At 40.2% G+C, this 16745-nt stretch overlaps 1 protein-coding gene across 4 annotated transcripts in view; it reads left to right on the top strand.

The window, feature by feature from the left end:
* The window catches only part of LOC126352328 (steroid hormone receptor ERR1), a 361140-nt gene that overhangs the window by 253347 nt on the left and 91048 nt on the right, over window positions 1-16745 (top strand). For 2 of the 4 annotated variants that reach the window (XM_050002678.1, XM_050002680.1), the window contains exon 3: window positions 484-531. The exons of the other annotated variants lie outside the window; for them this stretch is intronic. In XM_050002678.1, coding sequence (XP_049858635.1) covers window positions 484-531 — 48 coding nt within the window. The remainder of the gene's footprint in view (window positions 1-483; window positions 532-16745) is intronic. 4 annotated transcript variants of the gene reach the window in all.

The raw sequence follows: 16745 nt of genomic DNA, 5'->3' as shown, positions 1-16745 counted from the left end.
GCATTCGCTTCAGAACTGCTACAAATTCGTAGGGCAATAGGCCGCACCGTTCGAACTGTCAACACAACTGGCACTGCTAAGAGTATCCTACGATTTCCACATCGCTGGAAACGGGTTATACACAATGCTGGTGACTACTTTGAAGGTCAGTAAACCTTTGAAACACGTATCTATTTTGTACGACCTGTAAATAAATAGTTGCCACTATTGAAGTTCCAACCTTCGCAATTATTTACGTTCGACACCTTCCTTTGACGGACCTGTAAGAGTCGTACTACTCGTGTGCTTCCTTCATGGTGTTCCACTTGTTATAAACAGCTGTCTTTATTATTCTATCTTATCGTGGAAAGCGTTTTTCTCATTCTCTTGTCTTAATTCCAATGGAGAACAATATTGTTAAATGTATGTGATACATACTTCTGTTGCAGCATCATCGTAAAATGAGAAAGAATGCGGTTACATGTTTTTCTTTCTCTTCCGTAGCTTGCTGATGAAGCAGTGGCAAGGAACGATATGCCTGCCTGCGTAAAGGTAATAACATTCAAAATCCAGGACAGCATGCATACAGCTTTAAAAAAAAGTTATCATTTCTCACCTCAAAGATGCAGCCGTGAAAATCGGTGTAAAAATACCAAAAACCAATGTTCGTTGAATGTTTATAGAGAGAGGTGTAACTAAAATCATATCCTTGTATGCAGTTTTGCTCTATCTCCGTTTCCGTACTGTTTAAGTTGCAGGCTAACAGAAACTTCTAAATTTCCGTTTAATTCGTGGAAATTTTAATTTCGAAGATTATAGCACGCTGCTTTCGTATGTAAAAAGTATGACAATGCACTTCACTGAAGCGTGGGAGTTGATCGCAGCATTAGGGAAAGGTAAGTTCAGCAAGTTCTCTGTAGCTTCTGGGAAGAGTACTGAAAAATACTTTTGTTAATAATGAAATGTGGTCGGTAAGCGTTGCGTTAGAGCCAGTTGAAAGGACATGGGAAAAGTTCACTTCCCCACAATAGTTACCTGCAAATACATCCAGTTTTTATTTATTTTCCGTGGCATTTGTATTAAGATGGGATGAAGACCAGCTATTGCACCAAAATGTGATTTATTGTGTGTATGGTTACATGTTACAAAAATAACGACCATCCTTTTCAACTGAACCATTCGCAATCTACTATAGTCTATTTAAAGTTAACTGATAGCTGACGTCTTTTACATAACACACAAACAAGGCAAGTCACTTCACAAATGCTGTTCAAGTGTAAAGTGGAGCAATGTTGGAAATGGATGCCACAACGTAGTCGGAAATGCAACATGCTCTGTTTAGAGATGAGTTTATGTGACCAATGACTGAACTGCGGCAGATGATGTGTTTTGAGTTTTGAAGCCCATGTGTCAAGCTAACCACAAACTGGTGGTATGTAACACATCTGAGAAAGATATATTTGCGGCAGAACTGAACTCATGACCATTTTGGTCACGGCGTTTAAGGCTAACCTCTACGAACAAACTCAAGTTAGAAAAAGTTCGTGATGGAAGCTGAAGAAATGAATTAAAATTGTGTCATGGCCTAGATTTGAATCCAAGTCTCCTTGATTATTAGGCAATTACGCAAGTCATTACACCAGCACAGCACACAGTTAACATAGCTACACGGACTACCTACTACAATGCCCTCCCTAATAAAAAGTTTAATTCACATCTCCAGCTTACTTTCCCCTTCTTAGATTGTCACTGTTGAAGAGGCTCTCCAGTATTGGAATAGCACCCCAGTGTTGGACGTGATGGAGAAATCCTGTCTGTGCCTCAGTTGTGTGATACTATTAGGTTTTGGCATTGTACTAGTCCGTGCAGCTACTTTAGCTTCGATGCTGTGCAAGTGTAATGGCTAGATACCTGCCTAGTAAGCAGGGAGACTTGGGTTCAAGTCCTAGCCAAGGCACAAATTTCTTATCTTCAGCTTCCATCATGATCACAGATAAAGATGAACTCAAATAGCTTCAGGAAAATTTAATTGTATCAGAAAAAGTTCAGCTTCAGCACTAAAAGCAAATTGTTATTTGCCGCTGTCGTTGGTTACCTGAAACTACCCTCTCACTGGCTACACAAGTTGCCGCGTTACCTACTTATAAGCTGTCCTGGTTGGCATTTGGTTGCAGATTATAGATGACACAGGCAGGTTCCAGACGAAAAAAGAATGATAGGTAGAAAAATAAGAGCAAATAAAAGTCGATATGATGATGAAACTGAAGTGTCAAAGTAAAAAATTACATTTAAACCGATTAGATGAATAAGAATGATAATCAAACACTTTTGATTAGATTTACCATTTTAAAAAAAATCCCTAAATATGACGAGGTTCGAGCCTACAACCTTCGAAATGGTAAGTTCCTATGCTAATCATTACATTAACGTACAACACTGAACCACAATGTTATATTTGTGACTGTAGTCACCCAGTCGCAATGATGAATTCCAGCCTGATACAATGTCATGCGAAGCTTATTGAACGTAAGCCGATGTCTATGAAAATGTTAACTGCACAAATGATGCTGAATATCACGTCTTGTGCGAAAGTATCCAGCAGTGTTTAGTTAGTGCTGTGTATGAAACATGTGCATTTCATTAGTGTTGTTATATGTATGTTTGTTGCTTGTGGTGTGATTATTATGTATGAAATAAAAGTGCCAGACCCATGATTCAGGGTCCAAAGACACCAAGAAAGAATGCTGGACAAGTAATTGGAAGTGAACCGCCCAACTGTTCTGGGAGTTTGGCAACAGCAAACGGTTCGGGGGTGACACTGAGCGCTCTGATCAAAGGAAACCAGCCCCAGCCCATGAAGTGTCAACTATCAAGTGATTTTAATCAGACTATAGTAGCTCGCAGGGACGTTTTCTGAAGATCGTGGTAACGCTCAGATTGGCTAACCTGAAATGTTCCACTGACAGGTGAGCTCTAACCAAGCTTACGACAACTGTTTATTTCTCCCAGCCAAGTGTCACTGTCAGTTAACAATACTTTATATATATAACTTGCAATTGTGTCAGTTGGGAAGAAAGGGGATGTCAAAACCGACTCTTAAGGAAAGAAAAGTAAAGACGACTAAAATCCACATTTAATGTTCAAAAATCAACTTTCTTAAAACAGTTAAACAAAAATAAAGCAGAATTTAGGAGTCATTTTGTGTTTCAAAAATTACTGGACAGAATAAGAAACCGTACGAAGACGTGAATTAATCAGAACTGCATGTTAGAAGCTGCAAATTCCTTAAGTTTCCTTTTTGGAAGGATGAGGCGAATCCACCTGTGAACAAGAAGATCCCGTTTCGCTGCAGAATTTTGCTTTCCTCGCAGAGACCACTGAAAAGATCAGTATCCTTAACTTGCAGTTTCAAGGTAAGGATAAAGATACTGGTGGAACACATTCGGAAATTGTTTCAATCTCAACAACTTATACCTGTGCGAGGAAAAAAGTATCATCCACGGCGAATACAAACACTTCGCCTGTTTGAAACAAGCCCTTCACAAGCAAGGTTCTTCGACGTCTTACACTAACGAACAATCGCGTCAAAATTCATCCATATTTGAGAAGTCAATTCAACAAATGCTTCCAAGATATCAAAAGTCTTTTAATTGTAGCACAGTTTGTCATATCGACTTTTATAGAGACGGATGCCGAAAAATTCTCTACTTGTGTCACGGAGCACTTTGATTTTCAAGAAGAAAATACTGTGCCCCTAAAGAGAAGTACCCAGTTTTGGCCCAGGCTATTTTCGATGTAAAGGCGATGTTCAGCTAAACATATCTGTGTGAGGTTTCTTATAGTGTACATAAAGTCCGAAGTCCGGGAACACTTTCAATTATAAGAACTAAACACTGTACAGCTGTCATACATATCGCATTTTGAAGAGAAATTCTGAAAGTTTTTTTTACAAACATTCGATATGCGAACCATGAGTAAGCCGGCAGACGTAAACACGGTAATCGAATTCTTGCCATACCCGTCCCAGCATGGCATCGTCGACTGCGACAGTCGCTTCCCGTATTTTCTCCCAGAGCTCTGCTTCACCACGTTGTAGAGGCTGTACATACACCAGATCGTTAATGTGTCCCCATAGAAAAAAGTCACACAGTGTGGGATCTGGTGATCGGGGAGGCCATTTGATTAAGTCTAACACACAGAAAGCTCGCTCTGCACTTGAACTCGCCATGTTTGCGACTAGCGCTGACTATCGGCAAATTTCGAAACTACGCCGTAGCGATATACATAAAGAAAAAAAAAACCTATCAGGGTTTCTCTTCAAAATGACATATGTATGATATCTGTACAATGTTTGGTTTTTATGGAATAAATAACTGAAAATGTTTCCGCACTACATTGTCTGATGAAAACTTTTACAACTGTATTCAAGTGGTAGCCTAATACCCACCCTCCCAACATTAAAATGACTTAACAAAAAGAAGTGCCATCCTTCTCATTAAAGTTAATAATTCATTACTAATAACACTTCAATTTCTTTCTTATATAAATTCAATTTCTTTGTCTTATAAACGGTTTGATTAAAAATTATTTCATATTTATTAGAAATGTAAGTTTGTAGGCAACAAACAAATTAAAGATATTTAACAAAAGTTCTTATTTCTGTGCTTGTTTCTTTTGGTAGCTGACAGTAGGATTTAAAAAGAGCCATTAGCTTAGAAGCTTCATAAGCATGGCGACTGCTGCTGTACAACATTTTAAATGACAGCTGCAGAAGTGTCAAAATATCGACTATAAATTTGAAAACTGAGACAGCATGAAAAATAATTTGATAGATAATCTCAAATATTGAAGCATATGGAGAAAATTGCATTCACTTCTCTCCAATGGCGAAAGTCGAAGGCTTGTTGTCCAAAATTTTGGGAACAGTTGAAATCAGCCACATACAAATTACTAAAGATTTTATCTGCCCAAGTACAATGTCGTAGTTGTGTTAACGTATGATTATGATGAAAATAAAAGCGTATACAGTAACAGTTATGAAAATGGAACACATAGAAAGGATGGCCCAACTAAATCCAAACTCATCGTACTTTTATGACAGAGTATTGGCAATAAGTGATTAATATTGTAGAAAAAAGGCTTGTACGTGTAGCAAGTTGAATAGATCAAAATAATTAGTGTTTGTCGCCTCCCTCCTACAGAGTATACTGTAATGACAGTGATGTGTCTGTGAAACCAGTTGGTAAATGAATACTGTGTGCGCCATTGAGCGGATACTGACTCACCCAGTAATACTAAAACAAGACATCTTGTCTGCATGGTGGAACTGACAGTGTTGATTCTACACTGGAGCACAGCCACAGGTGCGATCTTGCCTGCATCAATGGTTTGGTGCAATCACCTCCAGGTTGCCAATGCTTGTTGGCATCCATTTTATAGAAATATAACCTCCACAGATTGCAGCTGGTACGGGAACCTGTCACTGGTATGCTGAGAGACAAAATGAAGTGATTTAAGGTGTGCGCCACAACAGCTTGCTCTGTAGTGAGAGTGCATGCGTGTTAAATCATACCATGATCACTGCAGTCTGCACTGACCTGAGATGTAGTGAGAAAAAGCTATGTATGATGGTTTGGTACACCGCTGCATGCAATACATGATTTCGGAAATGTGGTTGGTCGGCAGTTTGTTCGTTAAGATTGTCCATCAATCACTTTTGATGCTTTATGGACCTGCCTGCACACAACGACATGGAGGGATATTAACTAGGATCATACAAGGCCACCTTTCGAGATTGACTACATTATGTGGGTGCTTCACAACACACTGAATTCCTACACTGATAGACAGTACACAGTTCTGTAATCATTTGAGCGTTATGTATCCAATTTATGATGCTGCATTTTTCACTAACGTTAGTGTACCTTTACGATCGACTCAAGCTCTTATTTCAACACTATAATTTCTCTTCGCATTGTAACCTTCGGTACTGTGTTCGGGACCGAACGAGGTGACGCAGTGGTTAGCACACTGGACTCGCATTCGGGAGGACGACGGTTCAATCCCGTCTCCAGCCATCCTGATTTAGGTTTTCCGTGATTTCCCTAAATCGTTTCAGGCAAATGCCGGGATGGTTCCTTTGAAAGGGCACGGCGATTTCCTTCCCAATCCTTCCCTAACCCGAGCTTGCGCTCCGTCTCTAATGACCTCGTTGTCGACGGGACGTTAAACACTAACCACCACCACCACTATGTTCGGATTACAAAAAACTTATTCATTTTTGATACAGACAATTAAGATGCAGTAATAAATTCCTCCAGAGTAGGGGAAAAGTAAGGCATTAACTTTGAGTGTGGCTCTCTATCATCAATTGGAGTTGGCCATACACTGTCATTCTTTAGCCCAACAACATAACATGATTATGTTACTACCAAACCTTTATATTAGCAGTGAGACTTTACTGAATAATAAAGATTTACGAAGTTTGATCTAATGGTTGAAACCCTGACAGATAATAACATTGATTTTATCTCCGATATAAGTCCCTTTTATTTATTTAAAAAAAAAACAACAATGTATGTGATTGATGGCCACACACAAATAATTGTTCAGTATCCGTCGCTTGTGCAAAATCTGGAACTGCTTTGTGCAGACGCAACTTTTGTACGCAGCAGCTGGTAGGCAAAAATGACACTGACAGCAAATACACTGCGCAGAACTTTATCGACTCCAGGCGAGACCAAGACGACATTACCTCACCAAAACTCCAGACACAAGATGACAGTTGAAATATCCTTGATTCAGTACAGATACTTTGGTCCTGACCACCATGCTTAATTTTCACAATAATTTCATATAATTACGTACTTTATAAAATACATAGCAGTCTTTGCAGTCGTTTGCAACCTCTTAATAATCTCACTTATAACCTGATTTCAACAATTTTAAACACATCTCAGACACATCTCACATTTGAGTCAAAACACTAATTCGACCTATTTTATTAATCAGAACTACAATTAAATACCTACTGAAAGTCACCGGAATATTAAAGGCAAAAACTCATGCTGATAAAATCATTTTTTTCTGTGGAGGATTTTCTAGTTATTCCACTATTTACATAATAAACTAAATTGAACAGTTTCTTTTATTTGTTTAATCTGAAAAATAAGCTGTTCATTACATTGCAGCCATTATTTTTTTCATCTGGCATATCACAAGTGTGACACTCATGCTGGGTTCAGTTCTTACTATTTATTACCAATGTTAATAACTATTGCTGCTCCAGACATGGATTTATGTTCAATGAGTTTGTGCCATTGTCACATAAAGATATGTAATACCAATTTTTCCAGACATTTAACTGTGCCTAAACTCATGTAATCAATCAACATGAACATTATAAATAGCAAGCATATACACACATTAACTAAAATATAACTGATGTAACCAAAGTATTGTATAAAACATTTGATAAACAGTCTTTGACTGGTCTACCAAATCATTTTACATGGAATAAATGCAGACGCAAGATCATAATATGTTAACACTACCAATTTTCTTTACACACACATAGTTGCTCTCCTACCTGCATCCAGTTGGTACAACTGGATTCTTGTGTCTAAGGCTTTCTTGGTTAGACTGTACACCTTGCACACTCATCAGTGCACAGCCAACAGTGCTGTGCCACCCATTGCCAGCCAAGTCATATCCTATCAAAATGTTCAAACAAAGCCTCCAATGAGAGAGTGCTCAAAATCTTTTACCCATAATGACCCAGTGATCAGGCTACAGAAACCCTTCCCTAGATCACCTTGTGTCCGCTGCGTTTAGATTTCAAGTGAGACTTATCAAGACAACAATACAAATGATTAAAACAGCTGCATATTCCTATAATATTAATTGATAATAAAACACTTTAAAATTTTGAAAAGGCTCCTTTGCATCCCTTGAGTTACCCATTATACCCACAAAACAAAGTCCTTCTTTCTCCTCTGCGCCAATAGCCATCAAAGTATATTAACGTAATCCCAAATCCATTGATTTCCATAATTCTAAATCGAAGATTACATTTACATACGAGCACTACACAGAACAATCAAAGTACTGTACACCCCACTGCTAATCTCACCCCAACGGCCTAGACTGACCCCCATGAGTTATTTCCCATGCCACTGTTGCCTTTCCATAATATTTAACATTTATCCACCTGACAATACAGACTTAAATTTCCCTGTGTCTACACATCTACTAATAACAAATAACTTGAATTTTTCACTTGTGCAGTACATCCATGAATTTCTTATGAGTAGTAAAATTCCTATAATCTTGATATAAATGAAACTTCTAACATCAGTTCCACTGATATCAGTTGTGCAAATCATATTACAAACATATATACACCATACTTCCAACTACATAACATGATAAATAGACACTTTATACACTCCTGGAAATTGAAATAAGAACACCATGAATTCATTGTCCCAGGAAGGGGAAACTTTATTGAAACATTCCTGGGGTCAGATATATCACATGATCACACTGACAGAACCACAGGCACATGGACACAGGCAACAGAGCATCCACAATGTCGGCACTACTACAGTGTATATCCACCTATCGCAGCAATGCAGGCTGCTATTCTCCCATGGAGACGATCATAGAGATGCTGGATGTAGTCCTGTGGAACGGCTTGCCATGCCATTTCCACCTGGCGCCTCAGTTGGACCAGCGTTCGTGCTGGACGTGCAGACCGCGTGAGACGACGCTTCATCCAGTCCCGAACATGCTCAATGGGGGACAGATCCGGAGATCTTGCTGGCCAGGGTAGTTGACTTACACCTTCTAGAGCACGTTGGGTGGCACGGGATACATGCGGACGTGCATTGTCCTGTTGGAACAGCAAGTTCTCTTGCCGGTCTAGGAATGGTAGAACGATGGGTTCGATGACGGTTTGGATGTACCGTGCACTATTCAGTGTCCCCTCGACGATCACCAGAGGTGTACGGCCAGTGTAGGAGATCGCTCCCCACACCATGATGCCGGGTGTTGGCCCTGTGTGCCTCCGTCGTATGCAGTCCTGATTGTGGCGCTCACCTGCACGGCGCCAAACACGCATACGGCCATCATTGGCACCAAGGCAGAAGCGACTCTCATCGCTGAAGACGACACGTCTCCATTCGTCCCTCCATTCACGCCTGTCGCGACACCACTGGAGGCGGGCTGCACGATGTTGGGGCGTGAGCGGAAGACGGCCTAACGGTGTGCGGGACCATAGCCCAGCTTCATGGAGACGGTTGCGAATGCTCCTCGCCGATACCCCAGGAGCAACAGTGTCCCTAATTTGCAGGTAAGTGGCGGTGCGGTCCCCTACGGCATTGCGTAGGATCCTACGGTCTTGGCGTGAATCCGCGCGTCGCTGCGGTCCGGTCCCAGGTCGACGGGCACGTGCACCTTCCGCCGACCACTGGCGACAACATCGATGTACTGTGGAGACCTCAAGCCCCACGTGTTGAGCAATTCGACGGTACGTCCACCCGGCCTCCCGCATGCCCACTATACGCCCTCGCTCAAAGTCCGTCAACTGCACATACGGTTCACGTCCACGCTGTCGCGGCATGCTACCAGTGTTAAAGACTGCGATGGAGCTCCGTATGCCACGGCAAACTGGCTGACACTGAGGGCGGCGGTGCACAAATGCTGCGCAGCTAGCGCCATTCGACGGCCAACACCGCGGTTCCTGGTGTGTCCGCTGTGCCGTGCGTGTGATCATTGCTTGTACAGCCCTATCGCAGTGTCCGGAGCAAGTATGGTGGGTCTGACACACCGGTGTCAATGTGTTCTTTTTTACATTTCCAGGAGTGTATACACTTGAGTACACTGTATTCTTTTCATTCACGTTTCATTATATCTAATCAGCTCAGTTATATTATACAGACCTAAAGTTTTATTTGACACTGGGTACACCAGTATGTAGGTGTGTGGCCACTCTGTTACTTCAAATGGCCCAAGATATAATTCAAATAATTTTTTGATTTCCTAATCAGTTTCACTGGATTTTTCTTCCGTTCTGACTAAAACCATCAGCTAATCTCATCTGCCAGAAACGAGAAGATCTACACTAGACATGAGGTGTTTATTGTTAAAATTCTGCAAAAGTTCATTAATGTTCTGATTGGTCACTCTCTTATACAGTTATTTTGTTTAGTCTCCCTGCATCTAACACAGTCCTCACAGTTGCATCTTTCTTTTTATCTGTGAGAATTGGGTTACTATACTCACACCTGCCCAACCTTCCAATCCAGCATTTATTTATTTTATTCTGGCCCTTACTGCGTCCTTGTCTGTCACAGCAATAGTGAAACATTGAACACTAATCAATGTGTGGGGGGCATTACCTTTAAGCGATATTTATAATCTTTCCCAAGTGTATCTGAAAACACATATTTATATTTACTCAATAGTTCCTTGAGCTGTGGGCTTTGATCCTTGGACAAATGTTGGATGTCATTTATATGCTGTAGAGAACATGTCTCCCTACTATACTCATTCTCTTTTTCGGTCAGCCATTAGTTTACCCTCTGTCCATTCCTTTTTAAATTTAACTATTTTTCTGTTACCTCCATCATTACGTTCCAGAAAACTGTCTCTCACAATAATATTACAATTGACTTGCTAAGAAAATACATCCCGAGGATAATATTCATAGCAAGGACAGGTGCCACAAGGCAATCTGTATCATAACACTAATCCCCCGTCTTAAAATCTGATAGAATTTTCCTCTTTACTGACTTGCTATGAGGGTCGACTGAAAAGTAATGCCTCCACCTTATAACTCTTCACTAGTTGGCAGCATTGGTATGCGGCAGATACTGTCTTGTTCCGTAGTCTCTCTTCTCTACAGCTCCAGTTGGCGGGAAGCCTTAGCATTGAACGGTTGTGTTGTTACAGTGTAAAGTATGTAACCCTGCGCAGACGTCGGTCAATGCGATTTAAGCAACGTGCAGTCATTGAATTCTTGGCAGCAGGTGTCACGCCAAAGGAGATTCATCAGAGAATGAAGGTAGTTTATGGTAACTGTGTTGATGTGAATACTGTGCCTCGTTGAGCGAGTAAGTTTAAAGATGTTGAGGCGGGAACACCTAACCAGCGTGACAAAGAGTTGGACGGCCTGTGACAGCAACCACCGAGTTTCACAAGCAAAATGTTGACAGACTTATTCAGGACGATCATAGTATCACTCAGAGAGAAATTGCAAGCACAACAGGCATTCCACACGAATGTGTTGGTCACATTATTGCTTTGCTTGGCTACTGAAAGGTCTTTGCACGATGAGTACCCCGGATTTTGACTCCTAAAATGAAAGCACACAGACTTGAAATATGTGAGGAATTCTCGCGTTACGGGAATGAAAGTGACGCTCTTCTCCATTCAATTGTGATAGGAGGCGAAAAGTGGGTACACAATTACGACCGGAGACGAAACGTCAGTCTATGGAATACCGACAAAAAGGCTCACCCCAGAAAAAGAAATTCAAGACGCAGCTCTCAGCTGGAAAAATCATGCCCACAGTGTTCTGGGACGCAAATGGTTTTATCCATGTTAATCTCCTTGATAGTGGAAAAGCAATAAATGCAGAGCTTTACATCACAACGCTGCGAACTCTGAAACGACGGCTAACAAGGGTCCGAAAGGAAAAGGGAAATGTTTTCCTGCAGCATGACAATGCCAAACCATACGCTTCACGTTCCACTACAGCAGAACTTCAGAGACCGAATCTCACCATTGTACGGTATCCTTACAGTCCAGATATAGCATCATCTGTTCCGATAATTAAAGACGATACATATGTGGGGACATCAATATGCCTCTGATGAAGACGTTGAGAGAACTGTGAGGCTATGGTTGCGGAAACAGAGTGTCGACCTATCTTCTGTGACGGCTTCAGAAAACTTGTTCACTGTTGGCAGAAATGTATAAAATTGGTTGGCGATTATGCGGAAAAGTGAATATTGGTAATTAAAGATCACATTCTAAGGATTATTTCTGCTTTTGATTTATTCAAATATTCCCATCCAAACCTAATTCACGAAGGTAGAGGCATTACTTTCCATTCAACTCCTGTACATTCCCAGTTGCAGTCTTAAAATTAACTCCAGTTACAGTAAACTCCACCGAATCTCTGCTTCTTATCTATTGCCAGAATGATTCAGATACAGCTGACACACTAGATCAACAGCCCAATAGTGCAATACTTCCTACATTTCCTACTTTGACATTAATAATTGGCAGAATCTTTTCAATAATTATCCTATTTAATTCAGTCTCTTCCAACAGATCTGCTTCAGTTTCTTCTCTGATGTCTCTATCCTTACCCAAACACTCTTACACATGTTTAAAATGCGTGTTTGACTATCAGCTACTTTGATTTTAAACCCAAAAATCAACCGGTTTCAGTCTTGGACCATCTTCATGGATCAGGGTTAAAATGGTTTAAGCCACCACATTACAGTTGTTGTTACTTAAATAATGTGTAGAACATGTCATGAATATCAATATACGACACATGACTTTGAGAAGCAAACATACAAATACTAAATGTACACAGAACAGTACACAGATTGCACATTTAGTATTCATATGTTTGCTTCGAAAGTACTGTCGTATATTGTTACTCATGGCATGCTCTACTCATTATTTAAGTAATGACAAATGTAATGTGGTGGTGTAAAACATTTTAACACTTCTCTGTGAAGATGGTCCAAGACTGAAATTGGTTGATATTTGGGTTTAAAATAAAAGTGGCTAATGGCCAGACATGCAATTTATACAGTACTTGACGGCTGTTGATAGCCACCTTCCAAAAATGTTGTTTTATACATATCCCCATATTCTATATCTGCATCTTCCGTAAGAAAATGCTTATCCACTTCAATTATATCCTGTACACCCTCCAATTCTTCAGTTTCACTAGCCACTTTGAATTTTAAACTATGCCATTCCTCAGAAATTAAGACTTTATGGATCTTACCATAAGACAGCCAGTCATTAACACCATACTCAGGTTCCTCTTTTCCCATTCAGTCTCTACTAATATTCTTATCCAGAACCATCTGACTAACTTCCATAAACACTTGTGGCTCAACTTCTTCCATAGGATAAAACTCAACTTTTACATTACTGCAGACAATCTCAACTTTCTCTCAGTAATTCACTATTACCAAACACATTATTTCAGGTGCGCCGACTGATACAGCAATTTCATGTACATCATTACCAACTACTTTACCATGTGCACCCCCTGTTACAGGCACATTATCAATATTATCATTAATAGCACATGCTCCACTTTGAGCAGGCTCGCCTACTTTAATTTTACAGAACTATTATCATTAATCATCTGCATGTTCACATAATAACCTAATTACAAATAATATCAGTTTTATTTGGTACAAATAATTTCATTATTATTTGCTTTGCCTCTCATTTCCACATCAGCACCTATTTCTGCTTCTGGAAGAGCCACTGTCTCTGTTTTAAATTTCTCTGTAATTTCACTGAAGCTAAACCCACACTATTTTCTTCATCATCTTCCAGTTCAAACATTTAATTTCTGGCAAACAGTTCCCCAACCTAATAGCCAGAATCATCAGTGTTACATTTACTCATACTGCATGTGTTGTTAATACTGTTCTTCCTGTTCAGATTACTGTAGTTACTAAACCCTTCCCACATATTTTCATTACTATTATTCCATGAATATTGCACATAGCAATTTCTCTTCTTTGTTTGTCACTGAAATTTTCTTATATATTGTAACCATGCCTGGTACTATTATTTCCGTTTCTATTTCCCCCTGTGAACCTTGAATGAAGCTCCCGTTAGTTTTCCAACTGTCTGCCATGAAAATTTGTACCATGTGCACTTACATCTTGGCCCTTGCATTACTGCCTCTTTCCTCTATTGAATATTCTACCTTCTTTCATTATAATTCCCATAATCTCTCCAATACCTATTGTGATTATTAGGTCCATCCCTTTAATTTTCCCCCATTCCTATAATTTCCACTGAAATTATTATTCTAATTACCAATCATGATTTCTATTAATATCCCTCTGCTCAACAAATTTTCGTTTCTAACACAAAGCCATATCTATGTCTTCTATGAAATCCAGAAACTCCTCTACAAATCAATAGGGCTGTGGATGGTTTCCCACTTCACTGATTCCTCTTTAAGTCTCTCTTTAATGTACAGACATCCGTAAGCAACCATAACGGCCTATCTAAATGTATTAATTTATTTAATTCTCTTGCCCAAAATTCCCTTATGGTCTTTACTGGTCTTGTATCCCGGACCATTCAAAAGTTCAAAATATCTTGTTTAGCATGCCCCAGTGTTTAAGAAAAACATTCCAAAACTCCTGAAATCAATAAATTGCAGTGCATTCTGATTACCCCATGTCTGAGCTCCCCTTCTAACTGCCTCTTTACAAATTTAATTTTAGCCATTTCACTCATGCCAGCAACAAAATTACCTTTACATACAGCCAAGAAGTCCACTGCATGGTACTTATCCTCTCCACGACTGAATAATTTTGTACACAACCCTTGCCCCAAGGGATGCCCCATCATTAAATTCCTTTGCCCAACTGCTACATTACTGATTGATGTGTTCAGTCCATATCTCTTTCGGTCTCCTGCTATCTTCCCCTTCCAGCTTTTCACCTGTACTTTTATAACATTCAGCAGAGCCTACATTCACTGATTTAAACTTTGTATTTGTGTTTATTTCATAATTTTTTTGTGCCTGAATTCGGATCATAAGGTGATCGTCCATAGTTTCCGCTTTGGCTACCAATCCCCCTTCGACATCATCAGCTAATTCCTTCCACCATTTTAAACTTATTTTCAACGTTATTTGTAATGTCAGTGAATTTAATACCTAGCTGATCCAACTTTTCCACTAACTTCAATTATCACGAAGCTTTGATTCCTCTATCTATATTCACAACTATTTTAGTTTTTACACTCCCCATTTTTTAATCTACAGTGTGTTTGAAAATTCCAATACTTCCAAGACTTGTAGAGGGGAGTGAGTACATAATATTTTGAGTAGGAAACCATGCCTAGTAACTTACCGTTTCCGTTCTACGACAGTTTCAATTCGAGACTCCTTTAGAGAAAGAGGAAGATCTACTGGCACAAATTCTGGCCGCTGCACTGGAAACCGAAGAGTCACCAGGTAACATGGAGAGTGTGTACCAGAATATTCTTCGTACGTACAATGTCTGTGACAACGTTGGTGGTCGCCACATCGAGCGCTGTTGTAATGCATCAGTACTGTTCTGTACCTTCAGTATGCTGGGTTCCGTTTTGATTTGGAACAATGTAAACAAGTAATGTTTAAGTGCTAATACAAACAAATGTGCTAGAATGATAAATGGATGTTTCTTTATGTTTCCTTCCGAATTGTCACCCAATACAAGTACTGCATCACACATAATTCAATTCCTCTAGCAGGGACGTGCTAAACATCTGTATTGAAGCCGCCGTACAACGGGAACGGTATGTTTCCAGACATGGATTCCTATTCAAAACATTATGTACTCACTTACCTCTAAAAGTTCTAAAACTTTTTAACGGGAATTTTCAAACACACTGTATATCGCCAACGATCTCAGATTTTATTCTCCCCGTTTGTAAAACTATCTTCCCTAATTTCTTACTCATTGTTTCAAATATTGCGCTCAAATCACTTCCTGACACGCAGCCTGTTTCTTCCCTTCTCCCTGGCATGCTATAGCTACTAATATCACGCCCTGTACCCTCTGACGCACAATCAATTTGCGAATTATTAAATTCATCGGCCACGGCTGATCACGATAAAATAAATTTATAATGCCATGATTGTAGTTAATCTGCGTTTTCTCGCCGACGTATGTATCCTCTGCTGCTCTGCGTTTGGTCCGATGCCACGCAATATTCCCCGGAACGTGGACGGCCGTTTGCCTTTTGTGACGCTGTGTGGAGCCGCTGCCTCTGCTCCTTGGTGCCGATGCGCTGTCGCCCGCGTGTGTGACGCTTTGTGAAGACACCGGCTTTGTAGCTCAACGCTAGTGCGATGCCGCCAGCGTGAGAGGCCATGTGGACGCAGCCTCTGCTGTTCGGTGACTTTGCTAACTTGGACTGCTGCATCGGCAATTTACCGAATAGCCGTCATTTGCTGCTACTGTTATTAACGCGATATTACGTCTAATGTCTGCACTAAGTGCGCTGTTACTGCTACTACATTTACCACTGTCGCACTATAAAGAAACTCGCAAGCCCCCAGGGTAACTGCTCACTACTATAGCTTGGACTCTAGGTCAACCAATCCCGAAATAATTCACAATAGAACAGAAAAGTAGTCCAATACAGGAGGAGCCAAACCCAACCAATCAACTTTTTTTGAGTTCTAACACCTACTTCTCACGTCATGTACCGTCTTTCTGATACAAACAATTACGACGTAGTAGTAAATTCTGCCATAGTGTGGGCAATATACGGCCATTAACTTTGAGCGTGGGTCGGCATCATCAATAGGGGGTGACCGTACACTGTCGCTCTTTAGTCCAGCAACACAATGACCAATGTCTTATGTTAGCAGTGACACATTAACGAATAATTTAATAAAAGGTATACTGCGGTTGGATCTGTTGGCTGAAATCCCAAAGGATAATAACATGATCAAAACAGGTTGATTTTAACTTTGATATAAGTCCCTT

Source organism: Schistocerca gregaria, chromosome 1 (assembly GCF_023897955.1).
Source record: "Schistocerca gregaria isolate iqSchGreg1 chromosome 1, iqSchGreg1.2, whole genome shotgun sequence".
Classification (NCBI taxonomy): Eukaryota; Metazoa; Arthropoda; class Insecta; order Orthoptera; family Acrididae; genus Schistocerca; species Schistocerca gregaria.
The sequence above is the reverse complement of the archived record's forward strand: the minus strand, read 5'-3'. Positions and strand labels throughout refer to the sequence as shown.